At 46.0% G+C, this 19,638-nt stretch overlaps 1 protein-coding gene across 8 annotated transcripts in view; it reads left to right on the plus strand.

The window, feature by feature from the left end:
- Positions 1 to 19,638, plus strand: part of SLC39A11 (solute carrier family 39 member 11) — a 559,067-nt gene that overhangs the window by 37,650 nt on the left and 501,779 nt on the right. For all 8 annotated transcript variants that reach the window (XM_035026140.1, XM_035026142.1, XM_035026145.1 and 5 more), the window contains exon 4: positions 15,100 to 15,258. In XM_035026140.1, the coding sequence (XP_034882031.1) occupies positions 15,100 to 15,258 (159 nt within the window). The remainder of the gene's footprint in view (positions 1 to 15,099; positions 15,259 to 19,638) is intronic.

Consider the following 19,638-nt stretch of genomic DNA (forward strand, 5'->3'; position numbering starts at 1 on the left):
GAAGACTGTGTCCCTAAGCCTCCCTGCTAATTTTCTCTGAGCTAGGAGGAGAGGCACAAAGCCAGTACTTTGGTGGTTTCTTGCCACTGTTGAGGGAGAATTGTGCAGTGGGAGAAAATCCTCAACTAGATCTTTGAGTTTTTCTCAATGGAGCCAGACAGCTTACTCTTCTCTCCTCTGAATGTTGGCAGGAGCTGCTTCCTTAGCAGCCAGATCTGGGACAGATTGGATCAGCGTGAGTGAGTGGTGGTGTTGGGGTGGGGGAGGCTTGACCAACTGGTGCGATTGTCCATCAACAGGCCGAAGTTGAGAGGGTGCTGATGGATTGGTGGCTGGGTGCCATGGAGAGGTTTGCTTTGGGCAGCATCACGTTCTCGCTCTCTTGGTGGCCAGCTGGTGAAGAGGTCTAAGAAGGGTGCCTTTCCCACTTTCAGAGTCCATGGCGTTAATGATTCTGGCAGGCTGAAGGATTCTGGGAGTCCTCCCTTATCTAGCTAGTCTGAATCCGCCTTGAAAGGACCCAAGTAATTAGTATACTCACACCTCTCCATTATTCAGAATCATGGGTCTGTGGAAGAGGGATGGTGCCCCCAACCAATCATAGTCTAACTATGATCTGACTTTGGAGCACTGTGGTCTTATTCTAGGGGTAGCTGAGATCATTGCAGTAGGAGCATCCAGCCCAGGGGGGCACCTTACACCATAACTGCTTAATAAATGTTTGTTGAATTGAGTTGCACTTGGAATGGGAACAAGAACTTAGGTTTAGAGCAGGACTGAGCTTGAGGATTTTTTCAGCTCTTTTCCCTCTGTTTTGGCAGGGCACGTTGGAATTGGGTTGTTGGTCAGTAAATTGGAAGCCCAGATGTGCCTTGGGTGATGATTTTTGCTTTGTCCTGCAATCTAGGGCCTCACCAGTGGAGCCCTGTGGTCACTGAGAAGAGATGCTAGGAGGTCCTTTTGGGTACGATTAATGTATTTGTCTAATACTGCTGGCCCTTCGTGTTTAATAATGGCCTGACTGTTGGCTCTGGGCGTAGGCTGTGTCAGGTCCTTGGTGACTGTGTGGGATCACCCAGGCCTATCCCCAGAGGGACCATTTTAGGGTGGACCCTAGAACCTGGATACCCAGTATATTATTCACAGCACAAATGTGGCTCATCAAAAAAAAAAAAAAAAACACCCAAAATTTATATATGTATTTATTTATTTAGAGAGTGTGAGTGGGGAGAGGGGCAGAGGGAGAGAGAGAATCTCAAGTAGATGCTACCCCAGCACAGAGCCTGATGCAGGGTTCAATCTCACAACCCTGAGATCACAACCTGAGCTGAAATCACGTCGGACGCCCACCTGACTGAGCCACCCAGGTGCCCCCTAAGAGTTTTTTAAAAGGGGATATCATTTGCATATAATAGCATGCCCAGATCTTACAGTGTCAGCCCAGTGGGTTTTGACAATTGTATACACCTGTATGACCACCACCCAAAATGAAATAGAGAATATTGTGTCACTCTAGGAAGAACTTCTATTACCTAAGTTGGTTCTTCCTCTCTTCCTAGGCAACTACTTTATGATTTCTATCACCATATGGATTTGCATATTCTTGTGCTTAAATGATTGCATTAGTTAAATCTTTGCATTATGATTGCATTAAATCTTTGCATTATGATTGCATTAAATGATTGCATTTAAGCACAAGAATATATATGTGTGTGTGTGTGTGTGTGTGTATTTAGGGTTGTCGGGCTTCTTTCACTCAATGTAATGATTCTGAGGTTCATAAGTATAGTACAGTGTGTTTATCCATTCTTGTATTGATGGACATCTGGGTTCTTTCCAGGTTTGGGCTATGAATAAAGCTACTGTGAACATTCTTGTATAATTCTTTTATTTTTTAATTTTTTTATTTAAAGATTTTATTTGACAGAGAGAAAGACAGCCAGAGAGGGAACACAAGCAGGGGGAGTGGGAGAGGGAGAAGCAGGCTTCCCGCCGAGCAGGGAGCCCGATGCGGGGCTCGATCCCGGGACCTTGGGATCATGACCTGAGCCGAAGGCAGACGCTTAACGACTGAGCCACCCAGGCGCCCCATTCTTGTATAATTCTTTGTGTGGAAGTATTTTTAATTTTTCTTGGGATAGCTATCTGAGAGAGGAACTACCAGGTCATAGGGTTTTTTTTTTAACAGGTATTTTCTTTTTTAAAGATTTATTTATTTACTTGAGAGAGAGCACACACATGAGAGTGGGAGGAGGGGCAGAGGGAGAGGGAGAATCTCAAGCATATTCCCTGTTGAGTGTGGAGCCTGACACGGGGCTTGATCCCATGACCTGAGATCATGAGCCAAAATCAAGAGTCGGACGCTTAACTGATGGCACCTCCCAGGCACCACTCAAGCTCATGGCTCATATGTCCTTTCCTAGTTTGGTGACTGAATGCAAACTTGTAGGCCAAGACCTTGCCCATCATTTTCACTGAGAAGGTGTAGCTAACAAGAGTCAGGTCATTGAAGCAGGTCTGCATCAATTAATAACTGTAATTGAGGCTAAATATAAATTATTATAATTTTGAGTTGTTTAGAGTTAGGTCTACAAAATTATGTGAGGCTGGTCTATTATGAGAGCTTTTTGATAAAAGAAAACTAGGTAAAGATATAGCCTCCATACGAATTTGATTCATGCTTGAGTCATGAGTAATAATTGACCTGCCAAATTTGCAAGCTGGCTCAATGCAGAATACCTGTGGCTACCCATCATGGGTTTCTACTGGGTGGCTCAGTATTGAGTGGACATGGCCAACCTCATTCTGCAGATTTCTCCCTTCTTCCCAGTCCCTGTGCCTCCATTCCGGTCAGGTCTCCACCTGTTGGTTTCCAATCTAGGCGAGTCTGTTCCAGTGGATCATGGAGGGGCCTTGGCTTCTGTAGTTGAAAAACTCCAGGTGATTCTAGTGTGCAGCCAGAGTTGGAAACAACCCACCCATATCTTGAGTCTAAGCCATTCTGCCTGGCTTCTGAATCGTACCCAACTGTCCCAGGGGACCCCAACACACACCCTCTCTTCCAGCCGGGTTGATCCCCCTGCAGTCCCCACAACATAAGCTTTGGCACGCTTACGTCCCAGACTGTTAGAGACAGTCCTACCCTTGTTTTCTTTTCCAAACCAGATCCAACTGTCAAGAGCCCTTCACCACGTTTCCTTTGATGTATTACTTTTTTTTTTTTTTTAAGATTTAATTAGTTTATTTATTTAGAGAGAGAAAGAGCATGTACACATGCACCTGGGAGCGGGGGAAGGGGCAGAGGGAGAGAGAATCTTAAGCAGATTCCGCACCGAGCATGGAGCCCAACGTGGGGCTTGATCTCACGACCCTGAGATCATGACCTGAGCCAAAATCAAGAGTCAGACTCTTAACCTACTGAGCCACCCAGGTGCCCCTGATGTTTTACTTTTTTAACAGTGTTGCCATTCTCCTTTCTTGGGATGACGGGAGGCTTCCTTCATGTATTGTTTCAGATACCTTCTCCACTTATTTCGGGCATCTTCCATAGTCTCTCTTATTATGGTACACAGCCTGCTTCTCAAAGGCAGGACCCAGGTCAGCTTCCTGCCTCCCAGCCCCCTAGGATCCAGCATAATGTTGGGCCTGTAATAGTCACTGATGAAGTACTTATCGATTGACTTGTAAAAATTAATTTCATATTTGATTTGGGGACAGAAGTTGGAGACATTCCTTGGCTTGTGCACTTTCGGAGTCATTATTGCCTTGACTTTATGGGTTGCAAGTTTGTGCCTATTGCTTTTTTTTTTTTTTTTTTAAAGATTTTATTTATTTATTTGAGAGAGAGAGAATGAGAGACAGCATGAGAGGGAGGAGGGTCAGAGGGAGAAGCAGACTCCCTGCCGAGCAAGGAGCCCGATGCGGGACTCGATCCAGGGACTCCGGGATCATGACCTGAGCCGAAGGCAGTCGCTTAACCAACTGAGCCACCCAGGCACCCTTTTTTTTAAAGATTTTATTTATTTATTTGAGAGAGAGAGAGACATAGAGACAGAGCACGAGCAGGGGAGGGGAGGAGAGGGGCAGAGGGAGAAGCAGACTCCCTGCTGAGCAGAGAGCCAGATGTGGGACTCGATCCCAGGGGTCTGAGATCATGACCTGAGCCGAAGGCAGATGCTTAACCGACGGAGCCACCCAGGTGCCCTAAGTCTGTGCCTACTTCTTAATTCCACAGTGGCCTTAGAGGTTAGAATCCACGTCCGTTTGCTTCAACAAACATTTAAGGATGAACCTACTTCCTTGCAGCATGGCTTGGGTTGGATGCTATTATTTTGAACTCTGTGCTCCTGTCTTCTGTAGAATTCAGTGCACTTTCCTTAGATGCGTGCACACTGAATAACGGATACTGATAATCATTGCATCGTAAATGGTCTAAGTGAAATGATTTCCTCTCCCCTTTTCATTAAGAGGGAAATTTTGTTCTGTGGCTTGGATTTTCTTCCAGTCTTTAAACTGTCTTTCCTATCATAAAAGAAATGCTTAGCTGCACTCATCATGCTGGAATATTCTGATCCTTAAGGAACTCTTTACAAATTCATTTGTATTTCCAGAGTGGAAATTGTCTCAAAATGAGCCCTGAAGCAGAAATGAAAAGATTTGCCTGCTGTGGTCCAGATGGTTAGCTGATTTTTTTTTTTTTTAATTCTATGCTGGTACCTCTGACACCAGAGGGAAATTAATAGCATTATAAAGTATGGATCCCTGTGGCATTTTGCACAATGCTTTGAGAAAAGAAGTTTCGGGTTTTGCTAGTTTGGGGAACTGCAGAAGGGAAATGGGGGATTTTAGTCTCTGGCAACATGAGAAAGAGCTTGCAACTGTCTGCTGATTTTAAATGTCTCCTCTAGTCCCTTTCAGCCTCCTGGTGTTGAGGGTGTGATTTAGGGGAGCCTTTGGCAAAAACATGCCATCTGGGGGGTGTCTCATTATCCTGCAGAAGCATTTCTGGAAATGGAGTTCTTGTACATAGGATCCTTTTCTCCTACTGGCTTTTCACTGTGCAGTCAGGGTCTCCTATTATTAAAACATTTGGAAATTGTATTATACGTTTATTTATAATATTTACTTATATATTTAAATCTCTTTAAATGATATTATCAATGTATTTTGAGATTCTCCCCAAAGATATGTGCATATATAGTTTAAAAAGTCAAGTTGTGGGGCGCCTGGGTGGCTCAGTCAATTAAGTGTCTGCCTTCGGCTCAGGTTGTGATCCCGGGGTCCTGGGATCGAGCCCCACATCGGGCTCCCTGCTCACAGGGAGCCTGCATCTCCCTCTCCTCCCCGCTCGTGCTCTCTCTCACTCACTCACTCTCTCTCTCTCTCTCAAATAAATAAATAAATAAATAAATAAATAAATAAATAAAATCTTAAAAAAAAAATACAAAGTCAAGTTTTCCCGGTTCCCCGCTCCTGATTCGTACTTCTCAGGGATGAGCATGAATGGCCCACTTTTAGCTGTTTCTTTGTCTGTGTGCCTCTACATTTCTCAACTGCATGCTTACTCCACACCTTGACTGTTTCAGCTTTAAACGTAGCCAGTGACTTGCAGGTGTGGGAGATGAGGACCTGGTTCTCTTATCTCCAGCTGCATCCTACACTGTAGATACATTATATTTTTTTAGATTAGTTCAGTAGTTACAGCTTAATAGTGGAATATTATGGGGCCATTATTGAATGCAACTGTGACAGCTGCTGCAATGTGGATGAGCCTCAGAAGCATTATGCTAAGTGAAATAATTCAGACGCAGGGGGCAAATAGTGCATGATTCCACTTACACAAAACATCTAACATAGGCACATTCGTAGAGACAGAGAGTAGAGTAGAGGTTCCCAGGAGCTTGGGGGAGAGACCAGGAGAATGGGGAGTTATTGCTCAGTGGTTACAGAGTTTCTGTTTGGGGTTGTGAGAAAGTTTTAGAAATAATGACACATTTCACAACATGTGAAATGTAATGAATGCCTCTGAATTGGCTAGACTCTAACATGGCAACTTTTATGTATATTTTCTCACAATAAATAAGTAAATTACTTAATAAGCCCAAAATCAGTCTGCTTACATGAAGACTGTAAGTATTATTTATGAATTTCCTTTCTTGTGCAATTGTGTTTTCCAGCATTTAGTGAAGGTCTCCATTTTCCCCCTTTGCTGGCCACCCGTCTCCCGTCTGGAGGTCTATAAATCTCTCCTCCAGACATTCACATTGGCCAGGGGCTCTACGATTTTGCCCTTCCCAGGAGCCTCCCTGCCCCTCTTCTCCTCTGGGCTCTTGAACCCCAGGCCCTGCTGAGGTACCCCAAAGGGTGCCAGGAGGTGAAGTCTTCAGCCGGCTGCCCCAAAAGCAGAGCCTGGCCCGGAGTCACGTGTGTAGGGAATCTGGGGAGGCAGTGCTCTGGGAGAAGCTGCCCAGGGGGTGGCCCGGGCGGCAGCGGGGCTGGGACGTGGGAGCACGCTGGGTGCTCCCGTTTGGCACACACGCTTTCATGTTTCCTTATTTTCAGTGTGGTGCTCCGCCCCTAGCTGGACATGGGGTGGGCTAGTTGCTTGGCCACATGAGGTACAGGAAGAGTCTGGGGTCCGATGGCTCCTTAGCCACATTTTCCACCAGGCCTCATTGCCACCCCATCTGCATGCCTGTTTCTCATGGATCCAGGCCCCTCCGTCCCTGGGCTGATCTGGGTTCTAGGGGTGACCCATCTTACTCTGACTCAGGGGTCAGCCTCCTTGGGGTGTCTGTCAGTCCTTACCTGCTCCTCCTCTCCCTCTCCTTTTGTCTTTGTGGTTGAGATCCTTCCCATCCCTATACTTTAAGTCCAGTGGGAATTCGGGATCCAGCAGCTTGTGTTTGATTGGCAACATTTAACTATAAGTTCCACAACTTACATTACACGATATTCCAAAATGGGCTAGGATTTACACGTCAGCACAGTAAATACTGCTATCATGAACACGGTCAACACTGACAGTTACATTTAGGGGGAATCATTCTCTGGTTGGACGCACTGAGTAGGTGACATTGTGAATGTTGTTGTTTCTGAGGAATTTCAGATGTCTAAGAGATGGAATGGAGCTTTGGGATTAAGAGCTTGGCCTGGGTTTTAGATCCCAGCTCTGTCACTTCTTGCTGGGTATCCTTGGGTGACTTACTCAACCTTTCTGAATCACAGGGAGGAGGCTGTAGGTTTCCCTGATGTGAAGCTTGTGAGGCATGCAGTCCCTCCCACCCCCCAACTATCACCCCACCCAGTCACTGCTGACCCTACAAAGCAAACCGTGGGCCCTCTTGGCCTCAAGACTTTGCTCACACAGTTCATGTTCCTTAGCTGCCATGATCCCCCTCAATCTTCTCTCAGGCCCTGGTAACTGTTACTATCAATTCTTTTTTTTTTTAAAGATTTTATTTATTTATTTGAGAGAGAGAGAATGAGAGATAGAGAGCATGAGAAGGAGGAGGGTCAGAGGGAGAAGCAGACTCCCTGCCGAGCAGGGAGCCCGATGCGGGACTCGATCCTGGGACTCCAGGATCATGACCTGAGCTGAAGGCAGTCGCTTAACCAACTGAGCCATCCAGGCGCCCTGTTACTATCAATTCTTAATAAACTCTTTGGAAGTATTTTAGATTTTGAGACAAGTTTCAAAAACAGCCCAGGGAATTTCTGCATACTCTTACCCAGTTTCCCCTAACCATGTTACATAACCACAGCACATTTGTCAAAGCCAAGAAATTAACATTGGTACATCACTGTTCCCTCAGCCCCAGATGCTAGTTGGATTTCACCATTTTTTCCCAATGCTGTCCTTCTTCTGTTCTCAGCATCCAGGCCAGGATAAACGGATAAATGTGTTTCATCTGGAGCGTTCGTGTTTTAAAATGCGGTCTGCAAGAGAGGAAGGTGCGCCTTTCATTCAGATCCCTGCACCGAGAACATAATATACGTAGACTTTGTTTTGAACCTGCCGGCTTGAGCCATGCTGCTAAGGGGGTGTTGTCTTTTGAGCGACGGAACTGCTTGTTTCCCTACCTCTAAGGCAGTCCTGGGCTGTGGGTTTTGATTTTTAAGGTTTATTTAGGTTTGTAAGATCTGATGAATCTTGCAGAGAAAAATGTTTAACAAGATCATTTCTCCTGTTGATGAGTTGCCAAATATTTCCTAGTGCTGTGTTTTCTTGAAGCAGGTTATATCCCCATGGTGGCGAATGTCCAGGGGATCAAGGTTACATCTGATGATTGCTAAAGCTGATACATCCCAGCTGTGGCTCTGGGATGCTTTGTCTGGTGATAAGGGAGGCACTAACTTCAACTTTGTCTTCACTCTGTAGTGAATTTCTTTTTTTTAAATTTTTTTAAAGATTTATTTATTTATTTGGGAGAGCGAGAATGAGAGAGAGAGAGAGTACATGAGAGGGGGGAGGGTCAGAGGGAGAAGCAGGCTCCCCGCTGAGCGGGGAGCCCGATGCAGGACTTGATCCCGGGGCTCCAGGATCATGACCTGAGCCGAAGGCAGTCACCTAGCCAACTGAGCCACCCAGGCACCCTGTAGTGAATTTCTTAAAGGACTCAGGGTCAGTGGAGGGGGGAAGGATGGTACGAACTTGATGTGGGGCTGATGCGGTTATAGCTTTGGATGGCACCAGCTTGCTCTGTGGCTTTGAGAAGATCCACTGGATCCCTTCAGGTCTCAGTTTTCCCACCTGTTAAATGAAGCATTTGGACTGGGCAGGCTCCTGAAACCCCTTTCAACTCTATCAGTAGACTCTATTCAACAGCTCTTCTGTGACACTCTGCAAATGCTATACCACCTTCTTTCCACACCTAAGAAAAACTTCGTTATGTTAAACAATGACTCATCCAGTGTTTGTCAAAGGAGTGACGGCCTTTGAGCATGAGCCTGTATAGTACTTAATTTGGAAGGTAAAATCACTTTAAAATTTAGGTAGTAGACTAAAAAAATGAGTGTTGAATCACTTCCTGATTATGCCTCCTTTTGATTTCTCCACCCCCATTGCTCCCCATCATTAGCAGGGATAACAGAAAATTCATTTAGGCAACCAATATCGAGGGTCTGCCTCAGGACCACTCAGACCTGTGGTGCCAGGAGACAAAGATGCTCATAGCAGGGCCCTCATCCTAGTCCCCGGGGCATATGGACACAAATAATGAACCCAGTGTGTTGGAAAGGGGCCACCGTGGAGGAGGGGGAGGGAGCAAGATGGTGCTGAGGTGGGGAGCATGCTGAATGCAGGCTCAGGGAAGAATCCAGCAATACCAGCTTAACCCTTAACTTCCCGCCGGGAACTAGGTCAGTGTGGTATATGCATTGCCCCATATCGTTTTAAGACGATCTTGTTATAGAGTAAGCATTGCCCCTATGTTTGGTTTGGTCAAAACTGAGCTGCAGAGAGCTCTTAAATTATTTGCTTGGGGCTACCTAACCATTAAGTGGCAGAGCCAAGATGCGAATTTGGACCTGATCCTAAGTCCTGCGTTTTCCCACCCATTTTTGTGTGTATATATGTGGTAAAGGGTTTTGGATGCTTGGAAGAAAGGGCATGAGAGGTCTTGGTGTTTTGGCATTTTTGCCGATAGAAGTGCTTGGGCCAAGGGATGGGGGGGCGGGGCTGGAGGGTTCAGCACGTGGCGGGGGTCAGTTGTGCAAGAGAGGGTTCTAACGGTTAAGGCTAGCTCAACTTTCATTTTTTTAAGTTGAGATAAAATCCACATAACACTCACCATTTTATAGTGTACATTTAATACATTCACAGTGACCTCTGTCTGGGTCCAGATATTTTCATCACCCCCAAGGAGGGCCCTGTACCCGTTAGGTAGTTGCTCTCCCGTTCCCGGCCCCCATCATCCCCTGTCAATCACTAATCTGTTTTGTGTCTAGGATTGACCCATTCTGGATATTTTGTGTAAATGGAATCATACTCTTTTATTTATTTTTTATTTTTCTTATCTTTTATTTTTTAAATTTTATTTAAATTCAATTAATTGACATATAGTGTATTATTAGTGTCAGGTAGAGTTCAGTGATTCATCAGTTGCATGTAACACCCAGGGCTCATTACATCACGTGCCCTCCTTAATGCCCATCCCCCGGTTACCCCATCCCCCCACCCACCTCCCCTCCAGCAACCCTCAGCTTGTTCTCTATAGTTAAGTCTCTTATGGTTTGTCTCCCTCTCTGATTTCGTTTTATTTTTCCCTCCTTTCCCCTATGATCCTCTGTTTTGTTTCCTAAATTCCACGTATGAGTGAGATCATATGATAATTGTCTTTCTCTGATTGACTTATTTCGCTCAGCATGATACCCCCTAATTCCATCCACGTCATTGCAAATGGCAAGATTTCATTTTTTTTTTTGATGGGTGAGTAATATTCCATTGTGTATGTATACACCACATCTTCTTTAATTGGAATCATATCCTATGTGACCTTTTGTGTCTGGCTTTTCCCACTTTGCATAATTAATGTTTTTGAGGCTCCCTTAAATTGTAGTATGTACCCAGCACTCCACTCCTTTTCATGGCTGAAAAGTACTCCATTGAGTGGAATATTTTGTTTCTCCATTCACCTGTTAATGAACATTTGGGCTGTTCCCATTTTTTGTCAACTAGGAACAAAATCAACATCCATTTTTTAAAAATTAACTCAGATCATCCATTCCTTCACTCGCCCCTCTGCAGGGATGGACGTTTGGGTCAGTTATGGGGCTGAGACGCCCTGGGCAGTGTGTCAAGAAGAGAGCCAGGGCAGGATCAACCTTGGTCATGGGAAGTGAGGAAGAGACACAGCTTCTCACATGTCAGCTTGTCTGACAATCACTCTGTTCCACCTTCAGGTTTCTGGGCCCTGCAGTAGGCCTCCCAAACTAGCCAGACAGAAGGGAGATACTCGGTCCTCTTTTAAAAAAAAATGTATTTCCTTCTTAGCTCTTTTCGCAGAAATTGTCATTGTTATTGAAATGCTTGCTCCCTTGAGCTTCTCCGATTATTTAGCAAAAATTTGGGTCGCTTTGGTCTTAGCAACACCTGGCTTGGAGGATGGGCTTCACACAAGCTTTCCCATAGTGCATTTGATTGATTGGGCTTTACTTTTTTTTTTTTTTTTAAAGATTTTATTTATTTAATTGACAGGGAGAGAGAGAGAGAGACAGCGTGAGAGGGAACACAAGCAGGGGGAGTGGGAAAGGGAGAAGCAGGCTTCCTGCCGAGCAGGGAGCCCGATGCGGGGCCCGATCCCAGGACCCTGGGATCATGACCTGAGCCGAAGGCAGTCGCTTAACCAACTGAGCCACCCAGGCGCCCCAAGGGCTTTACTTTTTATTTTGGCAATAAAGAGGCAAGAAAAGGGCTTTGGGGGAACAGTGAGGCTCCTGCCATGTGCCCTAAAACCTGATTATGCATTCCTGTTCTAGGCAAAGGTGGGGAGAGGAAGGTGCTCGTTGTCTGCTCCTCATGCTTCTATCCCATGTCTTCAAGGCTGGTGCTGCTAGACTAGTTTTTGCCTTTATAAGAAGCGCAGTAGGAGGGCTTTGGGTATCTGTCGTCTGGGGTCATAAAGGGACTGGCTGGCAAGGACCTCCCTGTGGAGCTCATTACCTGAAGTCTTGGGCCCCCTTCTCACCACCTTCTCCTCCATAGCCTGTCCCCTCCAGGCCCTGCTTCTTAGGAGTAAATGAGGGTTAATCAGATGCGTGACTTCCTGCTACTGTATCAGCTAGTTAATGTCCCTGCATCCAGATCAAAAAATGCTTAACATTTAAAGGAGCTTTGTTAGTATTGAGAGTTTCAAGCCAGCCACCTACGTGGGGGGCAATTATTAAATAAGGCTTAATATACAATCCAGCGATTGTACTCCTTGGTATTTACCCAAATGAGCTGAAGAGTTATGTCTACACAAAAACCTGCACACACATGCTGATAATAGCTTTATTCATTATTCATAATTGCCGAAACTTGAAAGCAACCAGGATATCCTTCCGTAGGTGAATGAGGACAAACAAAATGTGGGCCATCCAGACAATGGAATATGATTCAGGGCTAAAAAGAAATGAGCTATCCAAGCCATGGAAAGACATGGAGGAATCTTAAAAGCATATCACTGAGTGAAAGAAGCCAATCTGAAAAGGCTGTGTGATCTCAACTGTATGGCATTCTGGAAAAGGCAAAAGACTATGGAGACTGTAAAGAGATCAGTGGTTGCCAAGGGTTGTGGGGAGGTAGGGATGAAGAGGCAGAGTACCCAGGATTTGGAGGGCCGTGAAACTACCCTCTAATGATACTGGAATGGCGGGTACCTATCTTTACGTATTTATACAAGCCCATAGGATGTACAGCGCCAAACCTGATCTCTAATGTAAACCATAGACTTCGGATGATAATGGCGTATCAATCTATTGCAACAAATATGCTACTGAGGTGTGGGGTGCCCATACTGGGAATTTGTGCAAGTGTGGGGCACAGGACTTCTCTGTACTTTCTGCTCTATTTTGCTGTGAACTTATAACTGCTCTAAAAAAAAAAAAAAAAAAAAAAAAAAGTAACCTATGCCTCCAAGGGCTATATTAGTTTCTTGTTGCCACTGTAAGAAAAATACCACAAATGTAGCAGCTCAAAAGGACATACATATGTGATCTGAAAGTCCTGGAGTTCAGAAGTCCAAAATGGTTCTTCCTGGGTTACAGTCAAGCCTTCCTTCCAGACGCTCTAGGGGACAGTTTGTTTCCTTGCTGTTTCCACTTTCCGGAGGCCACCTGTTGGTTCATGACCTTTCCTCCATGCTTCAGGCCAGCCCGGCAGCATCTTCCAGTCACTTACTGACTGTGACCTCACATCTTCTCTTTGACGGACCCTTCTTGTCTTCTCCTAAGAACCCTGGGATCACATTGGCTCCGCCCAGATCATCCAGGATAAGCTCCCCATCTCAAGGTCCTTAACTTCATCACAGCTGTAGAGTCCCTTTTGCCACGTAAGGGGGACATAGTTCCAGGTTTTGGGGATCAGGATGTGGCTGTCTTTGGGGGGAGGTCATCATTTTGTCTCCCACATACACCCTCTAAATAGCTTTTCTTTGGGCCCTGTTGTCACTTCGGACAGGCAACCTGGTTCTATTTCACGATTGTTCTTTGGTCATTTTTTTCCAGTTTATGTAGGAGGTCAGGAGTCTGGTGAGGAAAAGAAATGAAGGAAATCCAGTTGGGTCCTGGATTTCACTGGAAGGATAGAGAACGGTGATGCTCGAGGAGGAGCCCATCTGAATCATCCGGCATCCTCTTCTCTTTCAAGCATCCCAGCATCCCAGCACCCCTCCGTTGAGAGGCACATCTCTTCCGTTCTACCTCCTGTCACTTGTCCATGGGAACATTTTGTATTTCTTATCCGCAGGGGCAAGGAAAAAGTTGGCGTCCAGGGATGCAGAGGGATGGAAGGGGGCTTGGGCAGAAGAGGTTCAACTTTGTGTGGAAGAGGTGGATGGGGAGCTGACCTGAGGAAGTGCCCCCCCTGCACCCCCCCTTCCCCGCCGTGGCATCAACAAGGATGGGATGCAGGGAGGGATTGGAGGATGAGATGAGTGGCCTTCCTGCATGGTGCCGCCTTAGGGTCGCTGATGGTGGGGCTGTTTGTGAGGCCCTGGAATGTGCACACAGAGAGGTTGCTGGACAGGTGTGGGCAAGTCCTCCTCGGTGCAGAGTTTACCATGAACAGCAGCTCCCAAGGGCTCTTGAGTTCTAAAACCAGTGAGACAAGAGTCTGGGAAAGGGACGGGTTAGGCTGTGGCACGGGGAAAGAGCCCACAAACTTCCTCGGATGATCTCATGGAGCTGAACTGATGAGGCATTTTCTTTCTGGGAGTTTCTGAGGTAAATACAATCTTTCCGTGGGTGGCACTAAGACTTTTGCCGGGAGAATGGGGCCCACAGCAATGACTGTGTGTGGTTGATGGTTGGCAGAAGGAAAATTACTTTCTGCATGGATTTGTTCTTTATTGTTGCTTTTGTAATACCTGGTTCTGTCACTCCAAATGTTATTTTGGAGACAGGTGATGCAGATGTTTTTTTTTTGTTGCTGTTGTTTTTTAAGGCAGGGCATAATTAAATCATTTTTAGAAACCCATTCAACATTTTACATGTCAGTGATGACTGTCATATGGTTACGATGGGTAGTGGGTGTACTCTTGCCAAGAAGATGTCACAGCATCTTTAAGAGTAAACAGTCGTGGATGAGCGTTTAATTCAGTAAACACTGCAGAAGTTTTATCCAATTGACCTCACTGAGATTTGGGCTCAGCTTCATTTTTCTCTTCCCTTTCATGGTTCTGCCCTTATTCAGGTGATTATGGTGCTATTTGCTCAGGTCCGTGAATCTGCCATTTATTGGTGACGTGACCTCCTGCACATTATCTTATTACTTCTAGACTCAATTTCATTATCTGTGGATAGCAACAGAAAACAGCATCTGCCTCCCAGGGTTGTGGCAATGATAAAAGAAGATATCAAAGATCTATTTCCCTGGACATAGTAGGTGATCAATAAATATTAGTTCCCCTTCTTTCCTTTTAGAGATAACAAAGTTGGCAAGGCCAAGCTGACATTGATCAGCGGTTGTCTCACGTATCCTAGAGGAAAGATACCTTCTTTGGTGCTCCAGAGAGCAGACGTAGAGCTAACAGGTAAAAATAGAAGGGAGACAGATGTGTGTGACGCATGTCTACTGTGACAACCAAAAATGTCTCCACACATTGCCAAACATCCCCCAGAGGGTAGAGTGGCCAGCGGTTGAGACCCACTGAGTTAGAGGCTAGATGAGAGCAAACTGGACTCCATCCTCCCAAGGTCACCTCCATCCCGTGCCATATTAGGTTCCTGTGACATTCTGGTGGTAGCTTTGTGGTTTGAGAGAGTACTGAATGTTGAAGGCAAAAGGCCTAACACTTGTGTAGGGTTCGGTTTGGGCCACAGAGAGCAACTGAAGTGGGCACTTGGAAGGCCTTTTGGGGTTGTGGTTGGTTTAATGGCTTGTTCACTGTGGTTTTGCAGGTCATGTTAGCAGCTTCCTATTGGTCTCTCCTGGCCCCGGCCGTTGAGATGGCCACGTCCTCCGGGGGCTTTGGTGCCTTTGCCTTCTTCCCCGTGGCCATTGGCTTCACCCTCGGAGCTGCTTTTGTCTACCTGGCTGACCTCCTGATGCCTCACCTGGTGAGTACCACTCTTCAGACTTGACATACCCACTCGTGGCTCTGTTGAGTAGCCAGTGATATAGAAATAGATATTTCAAGCCATTTAGGGCTTTTACCTAGAAGTTTACCGTGAATTGGGACTTTTTTTTGTCCTAAAAGAAAATAAACTCTTGGTAATATGACTAATCATCCCCTTAGTTACGTTTTGCTAAGTTCAGATTTTAAATGTCAGATTTCATTATAAATAGAGAGCTCGGCTGACGTTGTACCGTGTGGCACTGTGTCTGAGCGGACCTAGCAACTGGGAGAAGTGAGTGATTATGATCATGGTCTTGACCCTTAGGAGCCTACACTGTCATCACGAAGATGATGACACACCCAACTATAGCATAAGACCATTGACAAAGCGTCACATCGGCAAGGACTTATTAACAGGAGGATGAGGTGGGGACACTGGGCAGCAGAGCCCTGAGTTCAAGTTCACTTCTGCCGTTGCCTGGTTGTATGCCCCTTGGCTCTAGTCTTCCTCCCTATAGCTTGAGGATAACTCCCTTTAGGGGCTGCAAAGTAAAAATTTAAAAATCTAACAAGGCACCAGAATTGGGGGCAAATCAGAGATTTTAGGCTTTTTTGCTGAAATGGGGCTGGTGGGTTAGGTTTGGAGAATGACCGGGTGCTTACTTGTCCACGTGGAAGCATGATACGAACCACAGCCTGAAATCTGGCCATGAGATCGTAACCGAATGCCATTGGCTAAAATCAGTAGTGTGCATATGCTAGGTGTAGAGAAGGGTCAGTGTCTGTAAGAACCCGGACAGAAACACAGAACCTTGCCCAACCAGCCCTAGAGGTAGGCAGAAGTCCTCTGTGACATCTGAGCTGGTGCTTGAATTCTCTGTTCACCCAGAAAGAGAAGAGGCACAAGAAGGACGCTGTAGGGGAGAATGGGGTTGGAAGTCATTTCTTCTGTTGGACTGTGACGAGCTAGGATCAGGTCAGGCTCACTGGAGTCGCTGGACATCTAGCCCAGGACGTAGTCTGACATTCTCTTCCCTGCCTACCTGCCTTCTTTGCTGCTGTAAATTCCTGACGAAAGAGAAGGAAGGGTCCTTGGGAACTTGTCCTTGGGACCAATGAGAAACGGATTCCTCATGTCACAGAAGGACCAGCCTCTGGACCAGACAGCTGGATGTGACGGTTGGATGGAGAGTCACAACATTGTCTTGGCGGAAAGACCATGTGTCATTTTTTTCATCATAAGCTTGAATGTCAGTGTCGGTTTCTGGCCCCTGAACCCTTGGCTTCCTTGCCATTGATTATATCTGCATGATATGAACTTCGAGAGGTTCTCTGTGTGGGCTGCCATATTCGGCTCTTAAATCCACCCTGGTCATGTGTGAACTTGCCGTTGGGATGTATTCTACTTGCCCCGGCAGGAAGATCTTACAGCCGATGGCCTTACCTCTTAGAACAGCAGACCAGGGACTGGCTCAGCGGCTCTGCGTAGCCCCCGTTGGGTCTCATTCTGCCCTTCCTACCTGGGCCCATCTGGCCTTCTAAGACTGTATCTTGTGGAGGGCTCTCTGCAATCACGATGGGTCACTGCTCACCAGTACTGGGGGTGGGGACGGGGACAGGTATATTTGATCAGCTGTCTGAATGTGGGGACTTTCTCTGGGCAGTGTAAATAGCCATTGGCCAATTTGTGCTGGGCAGCATCATTGTTTTAACCTTTTGCTTGGTGTTTGTTCTAATATATGCTTTGAATATGGAGAAGATCCCAAGGGAAAGTCGTGGACAGACTGCACAGAAAATTAGGAATGGCTTGGGAGTGGTGGCTGAGCATCCAGGGAGAGAATTTGAAGGGGCTTGAGTACGGACGTGATAACCATGAATGCCCAGAACCTCGCTAATTGGCAGAAAGATCAGCCTGACAGTAAACATCTGTTCTAGGACATTTGAAAAGAAATTAATTTTTGCTGTTGATGTGAGAAGGGGAATTTGTTCTGGAAGGTCTATAAACAGATAAGAATTATTTATAAGTGCTACAGTCACTGAATACAGATGTTGCCATTGAGAGTCACAAACTCAGGCCATCGTCGCTCTGAGACAGCATGAGGTTCCCCTAGGTTTCACTCTTTTTTTTTTTTTTTTTTTAAGATTTTATTTATTTATTTGAGACAGAGAGAATGAGAGAGAGAGAGCACATGAGAGGGGGGAGGGTCAGAGGGAGAAGCAGACTCCCCGCCGAGCAGGGAGCCCGATGCGGGACTCGATCCCGGGACTCCAGGATCATGACCTGAGCCGAAGGCAGTCGCTTAACCAACTGAGCCACCCAGGCGCCCCCCCCTAGGTTTCACTCTTAATGTGCTTTCCAAACCCAGAAAGGGCAGCAGTGTGGATCTATCGAAGGTGCTTCGTGGAGTGTGAGTTAATGGGTTTTGATCTTGCGTCCATGTGGTTATCCGACACTGACTGAGTGCCCACGGGGAAGGTAGCCTTCCCAGGCAGCTAGAAGCCGGTTTGAGAACCCAGACTCTTGGGTTTGTGGGAAGGAGATGGTTAACCACCAACTCTGGTCTCCCAACTCTATTTCTGTTCGTTCAGCTTTTCAGATTTATCTGTCCCCCTGTTGGAGCCGAAGCAAAATACTGCTCATGAAAAGGGTTTTACTCATAACAGCCTGTCAGGTTGAACCCGTTGCAGCTTTGTTAACTTCAGATACATCAAATTGCTCTCTGAAATGGGTATTTGTTTTTGTTTCTTTATCTGTGAATAAAGTAGAGAAGGCTCAGGCAGTAACCGTTAATGGGAAATGAGCTTACGGAGATTTATGGAGATTTTGCCAAATGGTATTTTAATGGGAGAGGGACAGAGGCAGGGGGTAGGCACGGAGGTAGCCAGCTGCTGGACCCCAGGAAGAGGGCTGCCAAGAGGGGGCCGAAGGAGAATGTGACTGGGGCCAGCCTGAGCCCAGGCTTTCCCTCCGGAGGCCCTAGGGAGAGATGGAATGGATAGTAAATAGCTGTTTGGAGACAGTGACATTTTTATGATCTGTGCAGTTCTGCTTCTGTATGAAGTTAAGGATGACAGTAGGTAGGTGGCCTTTACCTTGAGTTTAACAGTATTATTTCCTATTGGTGGGTAGAAAGATAGGGTTGGGAAGGATGGTAGGGTGTGTGTTTCCAAGGCCTCCTGTCTTTCTTTTTAATCGTATTAGTATTACAACGATACAACACAAAAATCTCATCATAAAAACTAAAAAAAAGAAAGAAAAATTATGTGAAGGTCCCTTCCTGCTATAGACTTATGCCCCCTCAAATTCATATGGTGAAATCCTAACCCTCAATGTGATGGTATTAGGAGGTGGGGCCTTCCAGAGGTGATCAAGTCATGGGTGTGGTGCCCTATGATGAGATTAGTGCCCTATAAAGAGGTCCCCAAGAGCTCCCTGTTCCTTCTGCCACGTGAGGACACACAGTGACACATGGATGCTGTCTGTGAACAACAAACCAAACACGATTCTGCCAGCCCTTTGATATTAGCCTTCCAGCCTCCAGAACTGTGAGAAATACATTTCTGTTGTCCATAAGCCACTCGGTCTATAGTAATTTTTTAATTAAAAAAAATTTATTTATATATTTTTTTCAAAAGATTTTATTTATTTACTTAAGAGAGAGAGAAATCAAGAGACAGAGCACAAGTGGAGCGGGAGGGGCAGAGGGAGAGGGAGAAGCAGACTCACCACTGAGCAGGGAGCCCCACGTGGGGCTCGATCCCAGCACCCAGGATCATGACCTGAGCCGAAGGCAGATGCTTAACTGACTGAGCCACCCAGGTGCTCCTGATTTTAATAGATTTTATTTTTTTTAGTAATCTCTACACCCCACATGGGGCTCGAACCCACAACCCCAAGATCAAGAGTCGCACCCTCCACCGACTGAGCCAGCCAGGCGCCCCCTAGAGTAATTTTTTATAGCAACCCTGAAGGGACTTAAGACACTTCCATCTTCCTGTCCTGTCCCCAGACCAATCATTGTTATCAATTTAGTGGGTATCCTTCTAGATTTTTTCTCTTTTCTTTAAGGAAATGAACTATGTTGTGTCTTTTAAACACTGAAATGTAAACACTTTCCCCATTTGCTTGTATTACTCAAGCGTGCTTTAAATCCACTGTATAGTGATCCAAACTCTGCCTCATTTCGAGCTCCTGTCTCTTGTGTGCGCACGTGCAATGGGTTTTCTTTTTTTTCTTTTAAAGATTTTATTTATTTATTTGAGAGAGAGAGAGTGCGCACATGAGAGGGGGAGGGTCAGAGGGAGAAGCAGACTCCCCGCTGAGCAGGGAGTCTGATGCGGGACTCAATCCCGGGACTCCAGGATCATGACCTGAGCCGAA

The sequence above is a fragment of the Mirounga leonina genome, unplaced genomic scaffold (assembly GCF_011800145.1).
Source record: "Mirounga leonina isolate KUSES-001 unplaced genomic scaffold, KU_Mleo_1.0 Mir_197, whole genome shotgun sequence".
NCBI classification, from domain to species: domain Eukaryota; kingdom Metazoa; phylum Chordata; class Mammalia; order Carnivora; family Phocidae; genus Mirounga; species Mirounga leonina.